The following is a 27,348-nucleotide window of genomic DNA, read 5'->3' as shown; positions in this document are numbered from 1 at the left end:
TATTCCCACATTCCAGCATTGGCAGTATTTTACTTTTGATTTATTTACGGGCATCGGCTGAGGACCGGCTTGCCAGCATTAAATATGGCAAATGTAGCCATAAAATCATTGAAGGTTACTGCCAGTATAAAAGATGGCAGACGGGCGGTGCTATGGTCATCCGCTGAAGCGGGTTTGCCAGCAGTAAAGATGGCGTGCTGTTTATAAGTGGTGACTAAAGGGGCTGTCCCAGTGTAAAACATGGCGGTGGACATTCGGTTGGCAGTTGCGCGAAAGCGCGTCTCTTTACCCGCGGAGGTCGGTAAACATCTGGTGTCACCGGGAGACACGATCACCACCGACACCGGCTTCATGAGGTAAAACTATATTAAAAAAATGAGGTACAGTGTGGTTTAAAAGCTGATGGTGAACTGAGAGATGAGGACATCCATCCAACGTGTGTAGACGGCGCGTACTCGGCCTGCGGCTTTGAATTATTTTATCAACCGTCCATAGCTGGGGATCGTTCAAACTCGATTTTCATAAATATAAATGGATGGGTAACGCTGGACATACTCAGCATTTGACATACAGGTGATATTTAACATACCTGTAGTAACTGTGGACAGATCTGGTCTCCACTGCAGGAAGAAGGTGCAAAAAAATCACAGGGATGCTTGGTACCTGAAGTGAGAGGTTATAAATATCAGGAAAGACTGAACAGATGTGAACTCTTTAGAAAGAGGCTTAAGGGTGACTTAGACCAGTGTTGTCCAGTTGGCTTTCGATGTTCGTCAAACTTGTGGCGATCAGGTCACCATACTGGCCACATGATCTAAAATATCTGCCATTTTAATAAAAAAAATGCACAAGCTTTAGTATTTTGAACCATCGGTGATCAAGACTGATCAACTCATTGCCACAGCCAGGGAACAGCTTCAAAATGTTTTCACAATCCAACTGTTCCGCAAAGCAAGCAAGCTGCTGTTTACACGCTCAAAGGGTGGTGACAATCTGTTAACTGAGCTCTGACAGTGTGCTGCAGTTTATATCAAAAGAACAAATTTCTTCAAGAGTAAATTGTCTCTATTTTATCAGAATTGATATATTAGGAGACTCAGGAAGGGAAAAGAATCGACAAGTCTCAACGTATTGGCTTTTGCACTCTGACTCATGCCTTGCTTACGCACGGTTGCCTGCCATTTCTGAACACGGTCTCCAGACATTTATAAGACCTCTGGCTCATGGCCAACCTCCTGAAATCTCCTTTTCTAAGCCAATATCACTCGTTTCGATATATCTATTAAGGTAAAAGCTGAGCATATTTGGATGTTGCTGCACAACTTAGCTTGCCAAAATTCCACATTTCATCCCTCATTGGCAGCAATGCAGTGCTGTCTGTCACTCACATACCTCAACTGTTTTGTGAAAATCACCAATTAAACAAAACCAAATTCTTCAGTTATTATTCTGTGTGTCACCAGAACTCAGTATTGTGTCACTCTAAAAATGAAGAGTATCAACCCACCACATGTGGCGGCATATTGGACCAACACTGAGCTAGGAAAATTAAGAAAGGGATAGGATAAACGCAGACAGAATATTTCCACTCATGGGGCTTTGGGAACCAGAGTTCACATTCCCTCTGTTCCTTGATGTCCCAAACTGTTTGTGGGTTCAGTAGAGTCTTTATCAATCTGCATCTTAACTCTATCTACCTGCCTTGGTTCTATAATTTTTAACCCTTTTCCAGTGGTGAGAGAATCTAGGATAAGGGAACATCACCTTAAAATCAGAACTAAGCCATTCAAAAATTAGGAAACACTAAATGCAATAGATGGTTGCCCAATTAATAAGTTTAAATTTGAGATTATTAGACTTATGTTCACCAAAGGATATGGAGCTAAAGTGGGTGGACAAAATTTAGATTCGGATCAGCCATGACCTTAACAGATTGGCAGAGCAGGCTTGAGGGGCTCTATTCCTAACAAAAATCTACCGATCTTAGTTGTGAAATATAAATTGGCACCCTAGCCCCAACATCTTTTTCGAGGGAGTGTGTTCAGATTTCCACTATCCTTTGGGGGTGGAGGTGCATCTGGACATCACCACTGAATGGCTGGCTCTAATTTTAAGGTTATGCTCCCATGTTCTGGACTTCCCTGACCTGCCACCATCTCCCATTCCCCCATCCCCCCATTTCTGCCACAAGAGGAAATATTTTCACTCTATTTACCCCATCAAATCCATTAATTATCTTAAACACCCCAATTTAATCACCCCTTAACCTTCTATACTTGAGAGGCTATAGGCCTAATCTATGCAACCTGTCCTCATAATTTAACCCTTTTAACTTTATTATTGCCAGAACTGCAGTGTTGCTATGGTGGTTTTTGTGGGGATGAGGAGGGAGAAATCACAGATTAACCCTCATTGATAACTTCAAACTTACTGAAATGGTTATAAAGGCCAACAACAGATTTTGTAGTGAAGTTCAGACCAACTCTGGGTGTTAAAATTTGGGGCATAGCAACAGGAGGAGGCCGTTTATCCCATCGAACCTATTAATCATTTTAGTGAGATCTTGGCTGATCGGCAACATAACTTCATAAACCCGCTTTTTTCCCCATATCCCTTAAGCCTGTTGGTTAACAAAAATCTATCAATTTTCGATTTAAAATTAACAAGTAAGTACACTTTGCCTGTAAAATGCCTTGGGATTTCATTTGTGTACAGTTCTGGTCACCACATTACAGGAAGGACATAATTGCTCTTGAGAGAGTGCAGAGAAGATTTACAAGAATGTTGCCAAGGCTTGAAACTTGCAGCTATGAGGAGAGATTGGATAGACTAGGGTTGTTTTCCTTAAAACATAGGAGGCTAAGCGATGACCTAATTGAGGTGTACAAAATTATGAGGGGCCTAGACAGGCTAGACAGGAAAGACTTGTTTCCCCTAGCTGAGGGGTCAATTACTAGGGGGCATAGATTTAAGCTGATTAGAGGGGACAGGAGGAAAAACGTTTTCATCCAAAGGGTGGTGGGCATCTGGAATTCACTGCCTGGTTTGGTGGTTGAGGCTGAAACACTCAAGTCATTTAAAAGGTACCTGGATCTGCATCTGAAGTGCTGTAACCTGCAAGGCCATGGACCAGGTGCTGGAAAGTGCGATTAAAATGAGCGGTTAATCTCTTTCTTTTTCTCTTTTGGCCAGTGCAGACATGATGGGCTGAAGGCCTCTTTCTGCACCGTAACCTTTCTATGGTTCTATGGAACAGAATCTTCGTTATGCAATTGGATGCTTCCTGACTTTTTAATCAATAGTTTTTTTTTTCTCTCAAATTCTAATATTTTTATAACTAAAACAAAAAGATTCAAAGAAAATGAAAAATAATCACAATTTTCTTTTCCAGCCTCCTTGTGATTTTTTTTCCCCCCTGGGCTTTTGCAGCAATGTCCAGGACATTAACCAGTAACTCCTAGAGAGCCAGTAACCCTGACTGGGAGAGGACAAATCTGAAAAGGACTCTTTCTTTAGTGCATAACTGTTCTGGATTTTTTTTTTTTTGCAGACTCCTAATCCTGTGTGAATCTTGTCTTTTTCCAGAGGTCATGGTACATACATGGAAGATGAGAAACTCATTGCGTCAGTTGCCGGGGCTGTAGAAAGAGTGAATAAATTGATATGTGTCAAGCCGCTTCAAACAAGGCAAGTCTTTAACACTTATTGTCACTGGTGTGTACATGTTATCATCGAGTAAAGGGCAAACCTTATAATTAAGAAGAAAATGTTTTTGTTTCAATTTCACAACTTGTGGCTGTATTAGCATCTGAAAGGAGGAGGCCATTTGGCCCATTGTGTCTCTGCTGGTTCTTTTGAAAGAGTTATGCATTTAGTCCCATTCGCCTGCTCCTTTCCCATAGGTCATATTGAGGTCTTTTTACATTCGTGTTGTAAGTCCCCTTTTCAACGTGACTTAACTCCATGGAAAGAGCATCGTTGATTTTGCACTCCCTTTGCCAGCCCTCTCCCCCCCACTCCTTCAAAGCATTAAGTATTTTTGTCCACTTAAACAGGCAGACAGGATTGGGGGGGGGGGGGAGAGAGAGAGACATGTTTAAACATCAAAACCATAAAATAGCAGCTCCAGTGATGCGTCACCATCTCTGGATTGTCAGCATAGATTACCCATTAAACTTCAGGAGTGGGTCTTGAATCCACAACCTTCTCACTCAGAAGTGACACTGCTATCACAAGGCCAGTTAACAGTATAAAGACTGTTTAGGGACTCTGGTCAATATATGGCCGTTAATCATATGTGGCTGTGACTGCATATGTCAAATTCAGTTTTCAGTAGTTGGGTACCAAGACTTTTCTGGTGGTTTAGAAGCATAGAAAGTAGGAGCAGGAATAGGTCATAAATAGGAACTGGAGTAGACCATTCAGCCCCTTGAGCCTGCTCCGCCATTCAATAAGATCATGGTTGATCTTGTGTTTCGATTTCCACATTCCCATCTAACCCCAATAACCTTTGATTCCCTTGCCTAACAAGAATCTATCTACCTCTGCCTTAAAAATATTCAATGACACCGCCTCCACCACCTTCTGAGGCAGAGAATTCCAAAGTCACACAACCCTCTGAGAGAAAAAAATTTCTCCTCATCTCTGTCCTAAAAGGGTGACCCCCAATTTTAAAACAGTGCCACCTAGTTCTGGACTCGCCCACAAGAGGAAACATCCTTTCGATGTCCACCTTGTCAAGGCCGTTCAGGATCTTGTATACTTCAATCAAATCATCCCTCACTCTTCTAAACTCCAGTGGAAACAAGCCCAGTCTGTCTAACCTTTCCTCATAAGACAGCCCACTCATTCCAGGTATCAATCTAGCAAACTTCTTTTATTTAGAAACATAGAAATTAGGAGCAGGAGTAGGTCATAAGAACATAACAAATAGGAACATTCGGCCCCTTGAGCCTGCTCCACCATTCAATTTGATCATGGCTGATCCTCTATCTCAACGCCATACTCCCACTCTCTCCCCATACCCCTTGACACCTTTGAAATTGTGCAATGCTATTTCCATCCAATTTATCATGATAACCATAAACCTGTGGCTATGTTGATGATTTAAAGGAAGAACTTGCATTTGAAGTGGAAAAATAAGACAACTGTGCTCAACAACAGCTTAGTAAAACATCCTAAGGTGCTTCACAGGAGCATAATCAGACACAATCTGACACTGAACTAAAGAAGGAGACATTAAGACAGATGACTAAGTGCTCAATCAAAGAAGTAGGTTTTAAGCAACAACTTAAAGGAGGGGGAGTGGTGGAGAGGTTTAGGGAGGTAAGTCTGGAGTTTAAGGCCTAGACAGCTAAAGATAGCACTGGAGTGAGGACTGTGTAACAGCCTAGATCTGGAGGAATGTGGAGTTCTTGTAGGGCTGGAGGAGGTTACAGAGATAGGGAGGGATTTGAGGGATTTAAACATGAGAATGTGAAAATTAAAATTAAGATGTTGCTGCAGCGGGACACAATCTATGTCTTTGAACGCAGTTGATTAATACTGTTAATCTGAATTTTTATTTCAATAGGTACAATGGAGAAGTTGGGGATGTCGTTGTGGGCAGAATCACAGAGGTAAATTAAAACTGCTCAGTTTTGTTTCGGGTTGCAGAGCATTTCAAGCACGCATCAGTTTGGAGAGCCTAAATATACTTTAGGAAGACAAATAAAGCGGATTGCAAAACTGTTCTAGCTGCTGGGAAGAAAATGTACTTGGAACAGGGCAAAGAAAGTGTTTTGGTAAAACTGTAACATGTTGTTTGAACTTGTCTGTGTGCCAATTTGATATCTCAGATGAGCATCAAGATACTAATTTGAAATTTTATATAAACACTTGGAGGTGAAATGGGTGTTTTGTTTTCAGCAGAATTATGGCGTGCTGAGTATTTAACATGATGACCTGGCATAACCTGACCAACCAAAATTATACTGTATAATGAAGAGTTCAAACACACAGCACAGATTTAAAAATGATGGAAGGCTTTTACTTTCAATATGTATGGGAATTAAGCTACAAGGGAAGGCCACTGAAGCAAAACCAGAGCAGAGAGAAATTATTGAAAGGCGTGGTGGGTTGATCTTTGAAAATGGACTTTGTTGGGCTAATGAGAGGCTTTTTCCAGTTAGAGTTTCTCATGTTTGAGTACATCTTGTGTGGCTAAATCCAGTTTCTCTACCTTAACATGTCCATTTGCTACAGGAAAGAGTGCCATTTATAAAGACATTCACCTTCTCTATGATGCAATCTGCTCCAGTTAGTGAAAAACCAGACCACTTCTCCCCCTGTCCTATACATTATTAACCATTTGTTAATTACTCTGTACATCCCAAACTACCTCGTCTCCTCTACGTTCCTACATATATTCTCTATCCCTTTGTGCCTTAATCCTTTTTCCTTTATACCTTTGATTCACCATTGCTAGCTGCTGCTTAAGTACGTTGCCACTTCCAGAACACTCTCATCCAGCACCACTATGTTGTTGCCCCCTTTATCCCTTCAAAATCCTCATTTGAAATTTTTTTTTGCTTTGCATTCCCACCAATTGGTGTCCCTTGTATTGTCACACCGCTCTATAAAGTGCTCAGCTATCTCTCTCTACATGCCTGCATGCAAGATTTCTTGCTGCTACAGAGCTGCATGATGTTCATTTCCTGCCCACATTTTAGGGTATACCCATCTATTTGTTGGGCACAGGATCAGGAACCCTCTGGCCTGGAGAATGGGCATGTCTGAGCTCAAGTCCGACAAGATTGTAACTGAATCTTCCTGAATAATTGTAGGTACAGCAGAAGCGATGGAAAGTGGAGACCAACGCCAGACTGGACTCTGTACTGCTTCTCTCATCTGTTAACCTTCCTGGTGGTGAACTGGTGAGTAAAAGAAAGACATGCATTTCTACAGCACCTTTCAGAACCTCAGGATGTCCCAAAGCACTTTACAGCCAATGAAGTACTTTTTGAAATGTAGTCACTGTTGTAAATCAGGATACGTGGCAGCCAATTTAAGCACAGTAAGCTCCCATTAATGGCAGTGTGATATTGACTGAATAAACTGTCTTAGTGATGTTTGTTGAGGGATAACTGTTGGCCAGAACACCCCTACTCCCAAATAGTGGATGTAGGATCATTTATGTCCACCTGAGAGAGCAGACAGGGCTTTGGTTTAACATCTCACACAAAGACAGCACCTTTGACAGTTCAGCGCTCTCTGAATACTGCACTGAGTCTGCCAGTCTGGATTTTTATGCTCAAATTTCTGGAGTGGAGTATGTTGTGTATTGTGGATGCCATACAGTACAATGCAACGAAGAGCATTTTATCCCAGATATCTGTTGGGAACTCTGCTTCCTGTTTCCATTCTATCTGTGCCTTGGCCAGGAGGATGTCTCAGTCTTGTTTCTTGACCCAAGGCTGTCTCTAATGCTGTGTGCGGTTATCACAGTACTGTCACTGGCTAATATAAAAACAGAAAATGCTGGAAAAACTCAGGTTTGATGCTGCCAAACCTGCTGAATTTTTCCAGCAATTTCTATTATTTCGGATTTCCAGCATCTGCATTTTATTTTTACTGAAGCTGGCTGTTTGTCCATGCCTTTCTCTGGGGTGAACTTGCTCTCTCTTCCTCTTATATAAGCTTTGTCTCCTTACAGAGAAGAAGATCTGCTGAGGACGAACTGATGATGAGAGACTACCTGCAAGAGGGAGACCTGATCAGTGTATCCTTTTCACTGACCAATGTGGAGTTCTTGGGGCTGATTCCTTCATTGAACACTCATACGAAATAGAAACCAGGAGTAGGCTATTCGGCCCCTCGAGCCTACTCCGCCATTCAATAAGATCATGGCTGATCTGTTTGTGTTTCAAATTCCACATTCCCATTTATCCCCCCAATAACATTAGATTCTTGTTTGCAATATTCAATGACCCTGCCTTCACCACCTCCTGAGGTAAAGAGTTCCAAAGTTGCTCAACCCTCGGAGAAAAAAATTCTCCTCATCTCTGTCCTAAAAGGGCGACCCCTCCTGATGTGATATGAGATTGCTCACTAAACCCTGGGCCTGGGTGCTTCATTTATCTACCCACTGATTTAAATGAGCAGCACATCAAGACTACAGCCTGTAATTTCCCTAGTGTTGTTCCTCACCAGGAATGCCTGATCAGTTCTGGAGAGAAATTTTGAAATTTTATACACACTGAATAAGACTTAATTCACTTTTGCAGTGTAAGGAGCTTTTGATCAATGGGAAGAGAGTTTTGAAAAACATGCTGATTTAAGAAATCCACTTTCATTGAACACTTATGAAGTCAGTTCACTTTAAAGAGAGAACAGTTGGTGTTTTTTTTAAACTGACTTTAATTCATCCTGTCAATCCCAGCTGAGATCTCCCTTTAGTTACTTAGGTTGTGGAGTGAAGCATAGTGGTGTAGTGGTAATATCACCTCAAAAATATTCAATGATCCCGCCTTCACCACCTCCTGAGGCAAAGAGTTCCAAAGTTGCTCAACCCTCTGAAAAAAAAATTCTCTTCATCTCTGTCCTAAAAGGGCGACCCCACCTGATATCATCCAGAGGCCCAGGCTAAAGCCCTGGGGAAATGGGTTCAAATCCCACCATGGTAGATAGTGGAATTTAAATTCAGTTAATTAAAAATCTGGAATTCACTGCCTAGCCTCAGTAATGGTGACCATGAAACTATCATTGATTGTCATCTGGTTCACTAATGTCCTCTAGGGAAGGAAAACCTGCTGTCCTTACCCTGTCCGGCCTACACATGACTCCAGACCCACATGGTTCGTGCTTAAATGGCCTAGTAAGCCACTCAGTTCAAGGGCAGTTAGAGATGGGCAACAAAGAATAAAAAAAATTAATGCACACAGCTTGAAAGTGAGGAGAGCTCTCCATTGCTAATTTATCTCTCTCTCCCCATATGAGCTTCTCCATCTAGTTGTCCAGCCATGAATTAGCCACTTTGGAACATCATGATTTGATTTTTGGCATTCGTGGTGCTCATGTGAAGCCCACTGTCAGAGAGCGGGGAAAACACTGAAACACTTGAATTCACATTTCAAGACCAGAGAAAGTGACTTCCATCAGTGACCACTACAACTGAACAATCATGCAGTGTCCTTTGAATCCTTTAATACTGTGCGTAGCATCTATAATAACAGGAGGAGGCCATTCATCCTCTCAAGTCTGTTCAGCTTGATCTGTACTTCACCTTTTTTTTAACCTGTCTTTGGCTCCACATCCTTTAATACCCTTTGCTTATTGTTGATTTTCCTTATCGCACACTCAGGCAGAGGTCCAGGCTGTGTTTGCAGATGGTGCTCTGTCCTTGCACACCAGGAGTCTGAAGTATGGCAAGGTATTGTAACTTCTAGTGATGTAGTTATTCACAAAAAGTTTAAAGAAAAACTTATGTTGTATGCAAGTTTGAACTTGCATTCACATAGCTTCATGTGCAAAATTTGTAACTGAGATTGGTCAAAAATATAGCTTTTAAACAGCGTCTTTAAGGAAGAGAGGTGGAGAGATTTGGGGCGGAAATTCCAGAGTTTGGGGCCTAGCTGAAGGCATGGCCACCAGTGGCAGGATGATGGAAATCTGGAAGCTAGGATTGGAGGAGTGCAGAGACCTCAGGGTTATAGGGCTAGAATAGCTTAGAGATAGGAAGGGACAAGGTCATGGAGGGTTTGAACATGAGTAAAATTTTAAGTCGAGACAATGCTGTACTGAACTAGTATAGGTCAGCAGGCACAGGAGTATTGGATGCAGTACAATGATTTTGGATTGTCTGTTATGCTTCTGTTTTATAAAATGTGTATTTCAATGACTGATGGATTTCCTAAACCTCCGGCCTGTCTAAATCTATTGGGCATGTGTATGGCCAGTCATTGGAACAGATTGGATATAAAGTGATTGAAAAGAACCAGAGGCGACATATGGAAAAACATTATGCAACAAGTAATTAGGATTTGCAATGCACTGACTGAGGGGGTGCTGGATACAGATTCAATAGTAACCTTCAAAATGGAATTGGATAAATACTTGGAGGAGAAAAATTTGCAGGTACCTGTATATGGGGAAAGAGCAGGAGAGTGGGACTAATTGGATAGCTCTTCGAAAGAGCCATTGTAGACTTTATGGGTAAATGGTCTCCATGTTGTTCTATTCTATGATGCTAGATTACTGCTGTAAATTGCTTATAACGCTTCTGTGTTGATAAGTTCTACTGCTCCTTTCTGGCACATTTATACTCAGAACTTTTCCCATGTGCAAAGGGTATTCCTATATCCATTTTTCTTTTGCAACCTATCTTTCCTGTGGTCAGCTGGGCCAGGGGACGCTAGTCCAGGTCTCCCCTTCACTTGTAAAACGTCGAAAGACTCACTTTCACAACCTGCCATGTGGAGCTGCCATCATCCTTGGAAATAACGGTTACATCTGGATTTATCCAATCTCTGAACAGAAGGACGATGAGGCGGGAGGATTTGTGACTAATTTGGAGGTGAGATACCAGACATATGCTTGGAAGTTAAGGGACAGCAGAGGGTGCGAGGGGGTGGTCGATGAGAGTTGCACGTACTCTCCAGAGCAGTTGTGAGAGTTCAAAGTAGTTTTTGAGTTCTGCGTGCCTCCTTCAAAATAAACAAAGATAAAACTTCTAGTAGTACAACTTTTGATCAATCATGCTCCTTACTTAGTGTGCCAGGTGTGTTCAGTGGGTAGCGTACTATCACCTCTGAGTTAAAGACTGTGGGTTCGAGTGCCACTCCAGTGCAGCACCAAGGGATCACAGTACTTTCAGAAGTGCCATCTTTCAGATGAGACGTTAAGCGTGGCGGTGAGTTTGCATTCTGAAAGGTTCCGCAAATAGCAATATCATAATGACCAGATAATATTTTTAGTGATGTTGTTTGAGGGATAGATATTGGCCTGAACACCAGACCCCCCCCTCCCCTTTAAAATAATACTGCACATCCACCTGAGAGAGTAGATGGACACTTGGTTTAATGTCTTGTTCAAAAGACAGCACCTTCGATAATCAGTATTCCCTCAGTAGTGCATTAGGAGTGTCAGTCTAAACTTTATGCTCAGGTACCTGGAGTGAGACTTGAATTTTCTGATGTAGAGGCAATAGTGCTTTTTACTGAGCCATGGCTCTGAGATAAAGTCTTCAGTCTCCTGTGTTTTGTTAACTCTGGGATTTGCATTTCAATTCACTCTAGCAATGTTACTTATTATAGAGCTTCATCTCCTGCATGGACTTGTTTTAAGTAGGATTTAACTGTTTAAAGCAATTCTTTCATAACCTGGGCATTGAGCTGATTTACTGCAACATCGCTTTAATTGTACAGGGTTCGTAAACACAACTCAGTCTTAAAATGTCAGTGCTTCTCCTATTGCTTCTGATTACAGCCAGTTCCTTTATCAGACAGAGAGGTGATCTCGCGACTCCGCAACTGCATCATTGCTCTGAATGTTCACAAGATGCTGCTGTATGATACCAGTGTTCTGTATTGTTATGAGGCTTCACTGCATCAACAGGTAATGTTTCTGATACAGACTAGCTGTGAAGGATTTGAAACTCTGATGTGTCTTCAGTTTTTTCATTCATTTAGTTTTGAATTTGGAAAAAGTTAAGGTCTGGCTCACCCTGTAACATTTTGCTCCAATTAACAATTTTCATCCTTTTAAAGCTCAGAAATTACTCTCAGCAATGTTATGGAGAAGGAAATTTGAAACGAGTATATTAAGCGAGGTTTTGACCTGTTTGCTGTAAATGCTTTTGTTAAAGTAGCAGATGAGGATACACACATGATCTTACATGATCACACTGGTCACTGTAATTTATAGACTGATATTACTTAGGAATGTAATCCCTGATAGATCAGTCACTGTCTGCCTTTCTACTCCTGTGTGTTGCAATTATACAGCAGGTCTGTCAGCAGTTGTTAAGAGAAAATACACTTTAATGGTTCCTGTGTTTTAGCTGCTTGATTACATGTCAGTAACACACCTTTTTGTAGGCTCTCTCGGTGAATCATTTAAGCACTTGTAGAAGTGAATAATTAACCCTGTTGTAGTCAGTTCTCTAGAGACTGAGCAGTCCTATCTTGCTTTGCTTTGCTCGCAGCCCTCTTGTTTTCCTCCCATGCGTAGAGATCGAATGTTCATTTCAGGGGAGAACTCCTAAAATCAAGTAAAGATTTATCCAGTACATGTACATTACACTTATCCATGTTGTTTCTGATCTTATTGCAGATTAAAGATATTCTGAAGCCAGAAATAATGGAAGAAATAGTGATTGAGACAAGACAACGTCTAATCGATCAGGAAGGATAATGTGAAGCATGGACTTTTTTTTAATTTTCCCTGTAATATATTTCAAATTAAACTTTAAAATAAACTGGCTTTTCTCTACATCACAGAACACACAAGTAACTCTCAACTAATGAACCAACAACTGCATTTATATGTCGCCTTTAACGTAGCTAAATGTCCTAAGATGCTTCACAAGAGCATTAACAAACAAAATATTAACACCAAGCCACATTAGGAGACATAGGACAGGTGACCAAAACCTTATTCAAAGACATGATTTTGAAGATCGTCTTAAATGAGAAGACAAGAGGAAGAGAGGCTTGCGAAGGGAATTCTAGAGCTTCGAGCACAACTAAATTGGTGGAATGATGAAAATGAGGAATATGCAAGAGGCCAGAAATGGAGGAGTGCAGATATCTCAAAGGGTGGTAGGGCTAGAGGAGGTCACAGAGCTAGAGAAGGGATGAAGCCACAGAAGGTTTTAAAAACAAGGATGAGAACTTCCAAAATTCTGTAGATTCTGGAACAGTCCTTGCAGATGGGAGAGTGGCAAATGTAACCCTACTATTTAAAAAAGGAGGGAGAAAACAGTGAATTACAGACCGGCTAGCTAACATCAGTAGTAGGGAAATGCTAGGGTCTATTATAAAATACATGATAACAGGACTCAGAAAATATCAACAGAATTAGACAAAGTGAACATGGATTTATGAAAGGGAAATCATGTTTGACGAACCTGGAGTTTTTTGAGGGCATAACTAGCAGAATAGATAAGAGAGAACCAGTGGATGTAGTGTATTTAGATTTTCAGAAAGCTTTTGATAAAGTCCCACTTTAGAGGTTAGTGTGTAAAATTAAAGCATTTGGATTGGGTGTAATATATTGGCATGGATTGAGAATTGGTTAGCAGACAGGAAACAGAGTAGGAATAAATGGGTCTTTTTCCAGAGTGGCAGACGGTGACTAGTGGGGTACCACAGTGACCAATGCTTGGGCCCCAGCTATTCATAATGTATATCAATGATTTGGATGAGGGAACCAAATGTAATATTTCCAAATTTGCTGATGAAACGAACTTGGTGGGAATGTGAGTGATGAGGAGGGTGTTAAGAGGCTTCAAGCTGATTCAGACAGGTTAAGTGAGCGGGCAAATACATGGCAAATGCAGTATAATGTGGATAAGTATGAAGTTATCCACTTTGGTAGGAAGAACGGAATGGCAGAGTATTTAAATGGTGATGTACAAAGGGACCTGGGTGCCCTTGTACACCATCACTGAAAGCAAGCATGCAGGTGCAGCAAGCAATTAAGAAGGCAAACGATATGTTGGCCTTCATTATTAGAGGACTTATGTAAGGAGCAAGGATGTCTTACTGCAGCTATACAGGGCCTTGATGAGACCACACCTGGAGTATTGTGTGCAGTTTTGGTCTTACCTAAGGAAGGATAAACTTGCCATAGAGGGGCGCAGCGAAGACTGATTCCTGGGATGGCAGGATTGTCGTATGATTGGGCTGACTAGGCTATTCACTGGAGTTTAGAAGAATGAGAGGGAATCTCTTTGAAACATATAAAATTCTGACGGGGATGGACAGACTGGATGCTGGGATGATGTTTCCTCTGACCGGGGTGGGGGGGAGGTTCTAGAACAAGGTGTCACAGTCTCAGGATACGGGGTAGGCCATTTAGGACTGAGATGAAGAGAAACTTCTTCACTCTTGAGACAGTGGTGTACCTATAGAATTCTCTACCACAGAAGGCTGTGGAGGCCAAGTCACTGAATATATTTAAGAAGGAAATAGATTTCTGGACTCTAAAGGCTTCAAGGGACATGGGGAGAGCACTGGAGCATGGCATTGAGATAGAGGATCAGCCATGATCATATTGAATAACAGCAGGTTCGAAGGACCTACTACATTTTCTATGTAACTTTAAATTTTGTGTTGGAAGACACGGGAGCCTTAATTGGTGGGGTGGGCGGGAAGTGTCTTCTGTCCCCCTCAGACTGCTGGTTCTCCTCTTCTGTTACAGATAAGGATATTGTGGCCTACATAAAACTCTCCAGCCCTGGCCTGTAATAATGACCGGGATTTTCTGGTCCCCATCGTGGGCAGGACCCATTGCAGGCGAGGTGGCGTCCCAGCTGGAAGTCCATTGACTTGCAGCAGGACCGGAAGATCCCAGTGGCAGGCAGGTCCGCCCAATGGATCAGGATGGAAGGAGCAGATCCCAACCCATCCTGAACTGCTGCAGGCCATGCAGAGCAGATACACCCACAGTGCTGTTAGGGAGGGATTTCCAGGATTTTGACCCAGTGACAGTGAAGAAACGGTGATATAATTCCAAGTCAGGATGGTGAGTGGCTTGGAGGGGAACTTCCAGGTGGTGGCATTCCCATGTGCCTGCTGCCCTTGTCCTTCTAGATGGTAGTGGTCGTGGGTTTGGAAGGTGCTGCCTAAGGAGCCTTGGTGAGTTGCTGCAGTGCATCTTGTAGATGGTACACTGCTGCCATTGTGCGCCGGTTGTGGAGGGAGTGAATGCTTGGGGTTGGGGTGTGAATCAAGTGGGTTGCTTTGTCCTGGATGGTATCAAGCTTCTTGAGTGTTGTTGGAGCAGCACTCATCCAGGCAAGCGGGGAGTATTCCATCACACTCCTGACTTGTGCTTTGTAGATGGTGGAAAGGCTTTGCGGAGTCACTGCAGGATTCCTAGTCTCTGACCTGTTCTTGTAGCCACAGTATTTATATGGCTAGTCCAGTTCCGTTTCTGGTCAATGGCAACCCCCAGGATGTTGATAGTGGGGGATTCAGCGATGGTAATGCCATTGAATGTCAAGGGGTGATGGTTAGATTCTCTCTTGTTGGAGATGGTCATTGCTTGGCACTTGTGTAGCGTGAATGTTACTTGTCAGCCCAAGCCTGGATACTGTCCAGGTCTTGCTGCATTTGGACATGGATTGCTTCAGTATCTGAGGAGTCACGAATGGTGCTGAACATTATGTAATCATCAGCGAACACCCCCACTTCTGATCTTATGATGAAAGGAAGGTCATCGATGAAGCAGCTGAAGATGGTTGGGCCAAAGACACTATCCCAAGGAATCCCTGCAGCGATGTCTTGGACCTGAGATGATTGACCTCCAACAACCACAACCATCTTCCTTTCTGCTAGTTATGACTCCAGCCGGCGGAGAGCTTTCTACCTGATTCCCATTGACTCAAGTTTTGCTCACGACTTTGTTGCCACATTTGGTCAAATGCTGCCTTGATGTCAAGGGCAGTCACCCTCACCTCACCTCTGGAGTTCAGCACTTCTGTCCATGCTGGAACCAAGGTTGTATTAAGGTCAGGAGCTGAGTGGCCCTGGCAGAATCCAAACTGAGCATCAGTGAGTAGGTTATTGCTAAGCAAGTGCCGCTTGATGGCACTGTTGATGACCCTTTCCATCACTTTACTAACGATCAACTGATGGACTGATGGGGCAGCAATTGGCCAGGTTGGATTTTTCCTGCTTTTTGTGTACAGGACATACCTGGGCAATTTTCCACATTGACGGGTAGGTGCCAGGGTTGTAGCTGTACTGGAACAGCTTGGCTAGGGGCGCGGCAAGTTCTGGAGCACTTGTCTTCAGTACTGTTGCTGGAAATCACAGCATCTGCCTCTTGAATAACCTCACAATAATACAGGAATTAGATTTTAAACATGCTGACATCTCTCACTCTCTTAGCATAGAAAAATTGACATTGATATAGTGCCTTTCGCAGTCTACGGATGGCAAAGCCCAATATGTTTCATAATCAAAGAATGACTCTTTGAAATGCTGTTACTGTTATTTTGAAGGTAAACTCAGCTACCAGTTTACTCCCAGCTATGTCCCACAACCAGCAATGAGATAAAAGACCAGGCAATCTGTTTTTGGTGATATTACTTAAGTGGTAAAATGTTGAATGGGACATTGGGTAACTTCTCTGTTCTTTTAATTGTACCGAGGAATCCTTTACTTTAACCCGAAGGACAGCAGTTCCAATAATGCAGAGAGGTCATGAAGGAGAACAGTGTGGTTGACTATCCCAAAGGCTGTAGAGAAGTCAGAGGGATTTTGCACTGTGGCCTCAGTTACGAAGGATTGGTTGGGGCTGTGGCAGTGTTGGGAAGCTGATTGGTGAGGTTTAAACATGGAATTGTAAGAAAGATGTGCATGGACCTAGGAGGTGACAATACACTTTCAACATCTTGGAGAGGTAAGGGGAGGTTGGAGATGGGATAGTTTGCAAGTATAAGGGCTACAGAATAGGTCTTTTTGTGTAGGGGGGTGGGTTGCAGTGATGATGGAACTTTTGAAAAGGGAGAGGGAACTGTTTACAATGTATTTCAGTGTCGGAGCAAGAATGGGACAATCAGTGGTCTGTAGCTTAGTGGAAGTGGGGCCATGGAAGCAGCAAGTTGGTCTCATGGACAAGATGAGCCCAGAGAGGATGAAGTAGGGTGGGTGAGTGTAAGGAAAGGGGAACAGGGGATGTAGTAGAGGCAGCTGAATGGATGTTCAGTCTCAGTCTTTGTGACAGAAGTCAGTTCCATGCATTTGGGGAGACAGGAGTGAAGGGTATAAGGAGGCAGTAGTGAAAAGAGGCCAGGGGTTATTTTTGCCTTCTAGATGATCCTTGAGTAGTGGCTGGTTTTGCTGAGGAGAGCAAGGCCCAATGGTGTTTAAGATGGCCCAACCAGACAGGGATAAACTGCTAAACCAGCTCTGCAACCCTTGGATTTGAGGGAGTGAAGATGGAGGCTGTACCAGGGGTCTGAGAGAGTGAGGGTTTTACTGGAGTCAAGAATATAAAGATGTAAATGAGGGAGTGGTTGAAAGATCAAAAACTGCATAAGTATCATGGCAATGGAGGACCGGACCATCAGGAATCTGAAAGTGCAATTGTGTGCTTGGGGAAGAGTTATTCCCGAGGCAGAACTTGGGCCTATGGGCAGTGAGGGATAAAAGGAAATGGCTTTGCTTGGTGCTGGAGGCCACAGCTGATGGCTGGTTAAAGTGGACCTCACTTGCTATTTCAGAGTTTGGCAGTGAAGCTCAACAGTATGCCAAAGGAGCCATTGTTAAACCCTCATATATGCAATTCTGCATGGGTCATATGCAGAAAATATACAGTTTTCATACAATTGGGGATAATGGGGACTGCACTGAGGCAATTTAAACCCAAACCTAAAAAGGTTTCCCCTTGTGCTGTGGTGTGTTGCAAATAAAGCACCACCACAACCCCCTACCCTTTACCTGGTAGTTTGCAGCAATGAGCAACTAATTGAGCTAATAGAACCATAGAAAAGTTACAGCACAGGAGGCCATTCGGCCCATCTTGTCCATGCCAGCCCGAGGACACCCAGGTGCCCTTTCTAATCCCACCTTCCTGCACCCGGCCCATAGCCCTGCAGCTTACAGCACTTTAGGTGCGGATCCAGGTACTTTTTAAAAGAGTTTAAAGTTTCTGCCTCTACCACCAACTTGGGCAGCGAATTCCACAGACCCACTACCCTCTGCGTAAAAAAGTTCTTCCTCATGTCCCCCCTACACCTTCTGCCACTTATCTTGAATCTATGTCCCCTGGTTCTAGAATTCTCCATCAAGGGAAACAATTTTATCCTGTCCACTCTATCTATTCCCCTCATAATTTTGTACACCTCAGTCAAGTCACCTATGAGGCACATTAAAAGGATATATCCCACATAATGCTGTGGAACAAGCATCAAGATGAGATATTTACGTATGGGCTGACGTTGGCTGTCTCTACACCACTCTCATTGCTGCACCCCAGACAATGGGTTACAAACTGTTCCTTCAGGTCTTCAATTTTGATTATTGCTTCATCATTCAATTGCTTACACAGATGTCATCTAGACATATCAGCGCAAACCATTTCACTCAATGGCTTCTGCTCACAAATAAGAAAACTTCACTACAACTTTCGTCATCTGTTTAACCTCCTAAAGGCTGAAAGTCATGCCTGGTTTATGTTTTAAAAGAAAACCTCATCCTATATGATTCCAAAAGTGCCACAAACAAAATAAAGGTAGAATCATACAGCACAGCAGGAAATCATTAGACCCTTTGTTCCTATGCCAGCTCCTTGAAAGAACGATCCAATTAGTCCCACTCCCTTGCAAGCTATTATTGAATCTGCTTCCATCGCCCTTTCAGTCAGTTTATTCCAGATCCAACTTGCTGAGTAAAGAAAATTCCATTTCCCCAGTTCATTTGGCAATTATCTTAAATCCGTGCCATGGTTACCGACCCTCCTGCCAGTGAAATCAGTTTTTCGTCCACTTACTGTAAAGACCCTTCATCATTGTGAATACCCTTGTAATATGAAGAGCCATTAATGCACCAGGTAAGATCACAATTTATTGGTTTCAGGTAAAGAAAGCCAATTCTGAACTCATCCTTCCAGAAGATTAATTGCATAGTTTTCCCAGTGCAACACCAACTGTTTCCTTTACAATTAATGTCTTGGCTTCAAGCACCCTAGGTAGCAGCACAGTCATTTTCTACATTTAAAAAAAGAATTGCCTTTACCAACCCTGAACCTATATCACTTACTTCTGCTACTATTTGGAAGTAGTCTGTATTTACCATTTCTTATATTTCCCTATAAAAAAGAGCTTCACAACCTCAACCTCATAACCTCAGGATATCCCAAAGCATTTTTAAAGTGTAGTCACTGTTGCAATGCAGGAAACTCGGCAGCCAATTTGTACACTGCAAACTGTCACAAACAGTAAAGTGATCATAACCAGATAATCTGTTTCAGTATTTAGATTGAGCGAAAATGTTGGCCACGACACTGGGGATAATTTCCCAGCTCTTCTTCAAATAGTGGCGTGGGATCTATACATTCACCAGAGAAGGCAGATGGAGTCTTGGTTTAATGTCACATCTGAAAGACTGCACCTCTGTCAGCAATCCCTCTGCACTGCACTGGGATATCAGCCTAGATTTCTGTGCTCAGGTTTCTGGAGTGGGGACTTGAAGACACAACCTTTCACTCAGAGGCAAGAATACTACTAATTGGGCCGTGATAGAACACCAACACACCAAGGTTTCTTTCAACTTTCCCCACAGTAAATTCCATCCCACCCATGGAGTACACAGATTTTACTAGCATACTACAGTGTATTAATCTGTGTTCCTGCATGTCCAAACAGTCTGTTGTTTATATATGTAGACATGTTAAGATTTTCCTTTAACTCCACTATTGCTATGACACTAAGAAACTAAGCAAAAGGCAACTGGGATAGATTATTTAAATCATCTTAAGACATTCTAATGTTGGCTAATTCTGTTCCTTAGTAACTTGCAAAATGCACTCTTTCTCTTAATGTAGACAAACACGTGTAACTTTATTTAGTGAATGCTTCCCTCCAATGACGGATATTTCAAGACTCAACTCGTGCTTATGGGCCGGGCATGTCTGGTAGGTGCCACCATTGGCTGTTCAGAAGTTGTATAAGAAAGTGCCGGCTTTGGTCTTGGAGCAGTACTTCTGGTTAGATAGGACTGAGAACAGGAAATCAGAGGAATATCAACACAAGCCTTGCCAGAATAGTAAGACTCAATTTCATTTTACACTTCTCTTTCTAAATTGAAAGGACTGTGTTTTTCTGTTAATATATTGGCTGGCTCACCATCAGAATCTATCCCAGTTTATCTACTGCCCATCAAGTTCAAAATAAAAAATACACACGTGTATGTCTACATTAAGAGAAAGAGTGCATTTTGCAAGTTACTAAGGAACAGAATTAGCCAACATTAGAATGTTTTAAGATGATTTAAATAATCTATCCCAGTTGCCTTTTGCTTAGTTTCTTAGTGTCATAGCAATAGTGGAGTTAAGGGAAAATCTTAACATGTCTCCATATATAAAAAACAGACTGTTTGGACATGCAGGAACACAAATTAATAAAAACCCCAGTCAAGAAAAAGACTCAAATCTTGATGTAAGGAATTCTGGAAAGCTACACCACCAGGACTGTTGTGACTCAAAAGGAGAGAAGGTTCGTAGAAGTGTGCCTTGTTGATGATAATTGTACCCGTGAAACTTGAAGACGAAATCTGCCGTCGGACTCCTGGCTTACTTTGCGTGAATAAAGAACAGCATATTGTGAAACTGCGTGGCGAAGTGGTGCCACTTTGTGCAGGGAGTGATGCAAATTCTTGTGATTGCCTAAGACTAGGTACTATTTAAAGTGAAATTTACCTTTTTATTTGAATTATCATTTGCCCATTAATTCATGAGTAATTTGCGTTGGTTCTGATCTATATTAAAGTAAAAGCTACAAAAAGTAGAATCTTGTTGGCAATATCTTCATTTGGGGGTTATTCAGTAAATTTGGTTATTTTGGGTTTACTGTTTCCCCACAGGGATCATACACCTACACTATTATAAACAAAGCTCGTAGAACAGAGGCTAAGGTCAAACCGATTTTAAGCAGGATAAATATTTAAAAACGTCTAAACTACTTATTACTTAGGCACAAGTTAATGTTGTATTATAATATAAGAATAGAATCTGTTTCCCCTTTAAGACGGAACCTTTTTGGAAGGGTCAGCAGCCATGCAGAGGGCCTGGAGGGCTGGAGCTGGTGGCACCAGGGCTTGGCAATGGAATGTTTTATTCCCTTTGGTCGAAACATGCTCTCTCGAGGTAGTCAGAAGCAGTTTGTATTATTTACATGTCATCTTGTCATTTAATATATGGAAAGCAGTTAATCAGTCAATGTGATAAAACACATGATTAAAAACCTCATGCTTGAATCTTAAGAGGAATTACTGTAACCAGACTAACAACCTTTTGATGCAACAATAAACCAGACATTTTGATGCAACAATAACTATGGAGCAAATCTGCTAACAGCCAGCAATCTGACGGTAAGGGAACACATAGCAAATGGTGATCATAATCTGACTGAATTTGATGTTAGCTTTGAGAGAGCCACAAACTAAAGTTTAAAATTTAAGTTAGACAAACTTCAAACTGAGAAATAAATTGACTGCAGTAAAACCAGGTTAAACTGTTATCATACCAACAATGAGAGGGGAATTTTTTTAAAAATAATTTATTCATGGGATGTGGACATCACTGGCTGGGCCAGTATTTATTGCCCATCCCTAAACCCCTTGTTCAGAGGGGCATTTAAGAGTCAACCACATTACCGTGGGTCACAAGGCCAGGCCAGATGGGTTTTTATGATGATCAGCATGGTCATCATAAACTCCAGATTTTTATTGGATGCAGATTTCACCATCTGCTGCGGTGGGATTTGAACCCATGTCCCCAGAATATTACCCTGGGTCTCTGGAATACTAGTCCAGTAACAAAACTATTATCTCACTGCCTCCCCTATATGGGAAAATTTAGTATTGTACTAAATACATACTTAGTCAGTCCATTTCTTAAAAGGCAGATAGTGTTTTTATGGCCACTGTGAATGTGTGACAACATTCATTCAACCTAATTGCTCTGAATGAAATATTCAAAACTACCATTACTTCCGATGACATTCGAGTTACTAATAGTATTTAATAAATGTAAGAGACTCTATTACTCATTCCGCATTAAGAAAGATTGAGTGAAAATTCTGTTTTCTATGAATGATTCACAAAGCACTGGAGAAACGCTCTTTGCAATTGAATGACAGGGGTTCACTGGCCCTGAAGGTACTCTAATTGTTCCCTCAATATTCAGCTTCCTGTAACCCACTTTCTATAGCTTGTTAAAGGGTCTGCAATGATAACACAGACCTGTTTAATCATTCAGTATATAAATGCAGCAAGCAAGGGATGCAGCAATGGCTCAGTGATCAATCTGAGGAAACCTAATCTGCTTCATCCCAAGGACTTCAAAATGTAAGCACTGTTTGATTATTTGATATATAATACCATTCGTGTGAAATAAGATTAGGCCTTAATTATTTCATGTTTGTAAACAAATTTACTTACAAGATATCAATTTAACAGAAATGTGAAATTACCTTGATGTGATGTGCAGTTCTCTGTGTCAATATTTAAATATTAAAACTAACCTAGTCTCCAACTGAGAATCAAACTTTCAAGTGTCAAATCGAAATTACGTTATAGCTAGGATCTGTACTTGGTTGCAGTTTGTAAGATGTTAACTTGATGCTTTCGTTTAAGGAGGATTTTCAGTTTTTGAAAGCATAATCGGAAACTATGAATGTTGCAATCTTCAGGCTGGGATTCTGAAAGAAAGTTGATTATTTACAGTTACTAATAGGATTTTCAAACAATGCACAGTAAAGGATTTGACAAATTACTTGCCAAAGTTGCAAACCTTATATCAGATGACTTCAGCTCGTCCAGAAAGTTTCATTTATGACATTTACTTAGAATTGCCATTTATACAAGAGCAGGGATTGATCAAGGAAATTGTCACATTTGCAAGTTTTCACATTTAAGAATGTTGATTTGTAGAAAACAAGATGTGAGAACCACCTCATAAAATGACTTAAAATCAGAAGTGGATCTTTGTTCCTGGTTAAATAAGGACAGGGAACATGAGCAGGGTGTGAATATAATTGCATCTATGATAAAGGACAAAAAATGCTAACCATAATTTAGAGGTCTAATTTACACAAAGTCCTGTTCCTTCATAACTCCTGTGCTTTCTGAACTTCATTCAACTCTGGTCTGGTTTTAATTTTAAAATCTCATCTTCATGTTCAAATCCCATCTTGGTCTAGCCCCTCCTTATCTCACTAGTCTCCTACAACCCTCTGAGAAAGCTGCACTCCTCCAATTACGGCCTCTTGCCCATCACTGATTTTCTTTGCCTCACCATTGGCAGCCATGCCTTTAGCTCTGTAGGCCCTAAGCTCTGAAATTGCCTCCCTGAAGCTTTCTGTTTACCTCCCTCTCTCTCTCTTCCCCTCCTTCAAGGTACTCCCTACAACCTACATCTTTGACAAAGGATTTTAGTCACCTGCCCTAATTTGTCTTTACTGGCTCAGTGTCAAATCTTGTTTGATAATTGCTCCCTTGAGACAATTTACTATATTAAAATGCTATATAAATGAAAGTTGTTATTGTCTGAGATACAGACAGGAAATAACAGAAAAATTATTAACTTTAATTGAAAATGCCAACTGTCCTGAGAATCAATTTGTAGTGTGTGAGAGGATAAAAGATAATGTACCCACTGTATCTCTTAATTCCATTTATTTCAGGCTGAGGGCCTGGTTAGCTAATTTAAACATTTTTTAAACCTTAAAAAAAGCATACCGGATCCTTGACTTTATAGAGGCATAGAGTACAAAAACAAAATTACACTAAACCTTTATAAATCATTGGTGAGGTCTCAGCTGGAATATTGTGTCCAATTGTGAGCACCAATGTTTTAGGAACGATGTCAAGACCTTAGCAAGACTGTAGAGATTTACCACAATGGTACCAGGAATGAGGGACTTCAATTATGTGGAGAGACTGGAGAAAGCTGGGATTGTTCTACTTACAGAAGGAAAGGTTCAAAATAATGAGGGGTTTTCATAGAGTAAATAAGGAGAAACTTTCCACTAAGATAAAAGCAAAATACTGCAGATTCTGAAAATCTGAAACAACAACAGAAAATGCTGGAAAAACTCAGCAGGTCTGGCAGCATCTGTGGAGAGAGAAACAGAGTTAACGTTTTGAGTCCGTCTGACTCTTGTTCTCTGACTCTGTTTTTGTTTCAGAAACTTTCCACTAGTGGATGTGTCAGTAACCAGGGGTAAACGTTTAAGATAACTGGCAAAAAGGAACCGCGGGGAGGTAAAGAAGTGTTTTATGCAGAGTTATGATCTGGAATGCACTGCCTGAAAGGGTGGTGATAGCAAATTTAATTGTAATATTAAGGAGAAATTGGATATACACTTTACAGGTCTTTGGGGAAAGAGCAGGGGTAGTGGGGTTAACTGGATAGTTCTTTCAAAGAGCTGGTACAGGCACAATGGGCCGAATGACCTCTTGTCCGTGCTGTAAGATTCAATAATTTTGTGTATAACAAAAGAAATGGAATGCTGAATTATATGGAAACAACAATGACAGGGTGGGGACCCAGAGAAGTGATTCGGAAATAGTATGGCACTTCTGATTAGGCCAAACCTTGGGAAAGAGGATGCAAACCCTGAAAGCTGTTGGTGGAATGGCCACCAGGTTAATTCCAGAACCAGAGTTGACATTTTATGGGCTTTTCCACTTTTGAAAGATCCATGTGCCTGTATCCCTAAACTTCTCTTAAGAATCTTACCTGGATATATTGGGCAACCATGTGGGGGCATAAGATCATGTGATGAATCCTCCAGGAATATGCTCAACCAGGGTTGGTGACCCTAGCCTGTACTTTGCCTGAACTCAGCAAAATCACAAGGACACGAAATGTGAGCAGGAGTAGCCCACCAAGCCCATTGAGACTGCCCACCATTCAATTACAATTATGGCTGATTTTGGGCTTCAACTCCACTTTCCTGCCCACTCCCCATATCCCCCAATTCCTTGAGACACCAAAAATCTGTCTATCCTAGCTTTAAATATAATCAACAATGGAGCATCCACAACGCTCTGGGGCAGAGAATTCCAAAGATTCACAACCCTTTCACTGAAGAAATTTTTCCTCATTCCAGTTCTAAATGATTGACCCCTTATCCTGAGACTGTGCCCAACCAGCAGAAACAATGGGCTGAATTTTACTAAGATAAAAGCAAAATACTGCGGATGCTGGAAATCTGAAACAAAAACAAAAGTTGCTGGAAAAACTGGGTGGGTGGGGCGTGCGCCTGGCCTGATCGTGCATGAAGTCGTGAGAGATGTCGGGCGAGCATCCTGACGTCATCACACACTCACGCGATATTTCGCTTGGCGGGTGCACACAAAAGTCGGAAGCGCCCGCTGACAATTAAGAGGGTAATTAAGCCCATTAACGGCGCAATTGTCTGCTATTTTTCGTTGCCCATCCAACCTTACAGTTGGCGTGGTTGGGCGAGTTGGCCAGGTGGCCTTTACATTTGTCATGAAACCTCATCCAAGGGAATGATGAGGTTTTCCTTATGAAATAAAATAAAAATCTGTGGGCATTTTTATTAGGTGCCTGATTGTGACGTTAGGACATATTTTTTTCTGCTTTTTAAAACTTTACTGGACCATGTTCAGGTCTGCAGCTCCCTTGTGCAGCTCTCTGCCTTAAGAGAGCTTTATCCCAGTGCTTGCCAGCGTTGACGTCATCACCCACCCTCCTCCCGCCCCCACCCCGGCAGCGCTGAGTTTCTAAGTGCACGCTTCATACTGGCTGGCTGTTAATTGGCCAGCCAGCGTGAAATCGTGGCCGTGGTATATATTATGATTAAGTGCATTAAGTTCTTGCCCTGAGCTAGTATCACTCTCACCTGAGTTCAAGTTCCACTCCAAACAGTTAAGCGCAAACTCTAGGCTGACTGCTGAGGAAACGCAACGCTATTGAAGGTGCTGTCTTTTGTAAGCGACGTTACACCGAGACCCAATCTTCTCAGGTGAACGTAAAAGATTCCGTGGGCACTATTTGAGGAGCAGGGGAGTTCTCCCCTGCCTCCTGACCAATATTTATCTCTTAGCCAACATCACTGAAAGATTATCTGGCCATTATCATATTGCTGTTTTTGGGAGCATTCTGTGTGCAAATAGGTTGCTGCATTACAACAGTAACTACATTTCAAAAGTATTTCATTAGCTATGATGAATGTTAGGATGTCCTGAGGTTGTGAAATGCAGCTTCTTCCTTTCTGTAGTTCATTGATAATTGTTCTTCTTTCTTTTTGAGTTATAGATGAAGGTGGTGGGCTTTATCTTGCTGATGTCCTCCCTTACAAATAGCCTCCCACCTGATCCTTTTCAGTTAGACAAAGAGGACTTCCACGAAAGCCAGGTGAAAAATCAGGCAAAGGAAATTCAAAGCCACAGGCTCAGTTTTGCCTTAAGTTTCCACCTCAAGAAGAAATCCCCGGAATTTCTGAATGACCTGCGGAGCACAGTCAAAGAATTGCAGGAACTGGAACAAGAACGAGCTGGTTTCAGGTTCAGGTTTGGGAGAGGGGAGAGCCAGGCTCCGCCCAGGCTAGAGTTTGCTGAAGCAATGGAAGAGCCTCTGTTGAACATCGTGCCTCAGGGAGGAGCGAGGGTCAATCAGGATCATTGATGTAAGAAATAAATACTTAAAATAAAGAGAAAGATGAATCAGTATGAAAATTGGCAAAAAATTAAATAAAACTCATAAATGACCATCGAGTGAAAGAAAATTGAAATAGCCCCGATTTAAACTGGTTTGATGAATCATGTAATTACTCATAGGACTGCATTGCAGTCATTATCATTTGTACTGGTTCCAATTAAACTATTTTGCTTATATTGAAAACTATTAGCAGTTTGTTTCTTTCCTTAAATGTACTTAATTTCCTCTATTAATTTATGCACATTTCCTATTTTAATTTGCATTGATCTTGATAGACATCATATACTTTGGTGGCTACCAGATCGTCAAATGATCACAGAAAATGCTGGAAAGACTCAGCAGGTCTGGCAGCATTTGTGGGGAGAGAAACAGAGTTAATGATTCGATAAAAACAAAAAGCTAAAAGCTACTGCGGATGCTGGAAATCCAAAACAAAAACAGAATTACCTGGAAAAACTCAGCAGGTCTGGCAGCATCGGTGGAGAAGAAATCAGTTAACGTTTCGAGCCTTCACGGCCCTTCGGCAGAACTTCTGAGTTTTTCCAGGTAATTCTGTTTTTGTTAATGATTCGAGTCCGTATGACTCTTTTTCAGAGCTAAAGAGTCATACAGACTCGAAACGTTAACTCTGTTTCTCTCTCCACAGATGCTGCCAGACCTGATTTTTTTCCAGCATTTTCTGTTTTTATTTCAGATTTCCAGCACACGCAGTACTTTGCTTTTATCGCC

At 41.7% G+C, this 27,348-nt stretch overlaps 1 protein-coding gene across 1 annotated transcript; it reads left to right on the top strand.

Moving 5' to 3' along the window:
- The first annotated feature begins 199 nt into the window (after positions 1 to 199).
- exosc2 (exosome component 2) lies at positions 200 to 12,454 on the top strand. The gene is made up of 9 exons (XM_078550141.1): positions 200 to 356; positions 3,586 to 3,687; positions 5,573 to 5,618; positions 6,825 to 6,914; positions 7,694 to 7,759; positions 9,341 to 9,409; positions 10,376 to 10,552; positions 11,464 to 11,592; positions 12,310 to 12,454. Exons 1-9 carry the CDS (start codon positions 241 to 243, stop codon positions 12,388 to 12,390), a joined length of 876 nt encoding a protein of 291 aa, XP_078406267.1. The 5' UTR covers positions 200 to 240; the 3' UTR covers positions 12,391 to 12,454.
- Positions 12,455 to 27,348: the final 14,894 nt, after the last annotated feature.

This window comes from Cetorhinus maximus, chromosome 10, assembly GCF_964194155.1.
Source record: "Cetorhinus maximus chromosome 10, sCetMax3.hap1.1, whole genome shotgun sequence".
Lineage (NCBI taxonomy): Eukaryota > Metazoa > Chordata > Chondrichthyes > Lamniformes > Cetorhinidae > Cetorhinus > Cetorhinus maximus.
This window is presented reverse-complemented; position numbering and strand designations above follow the sequence as displayed.

What these genes read in the sequence shown, in the direction of transcription:
- exosc2 (XM_078550141.1), top strand. Translation starts at nt 241, where the DNA reads ATGGCGGTGGACATTCGGTTGGCAGTTGCGCGAAAGCGCGTCTCTTTA. An exon ending in ACCGACACCGGCTTCATGAG is followed by an intron (nt 357 to 3,585) that starts GTAAAACTATAT and finishes GTCTTTTTCCAG; the next exon opens with AGGTCATGGTACATACATGG. An exon ending in GATTTGTGACTAATTTGGAG is followed by an intron (nt 10,553 to 11,463) that starts GTGAGATACCAG and finishes TTCTGATTACAG; the next exon opens with CCAGTTCCTTTATCAGACAG.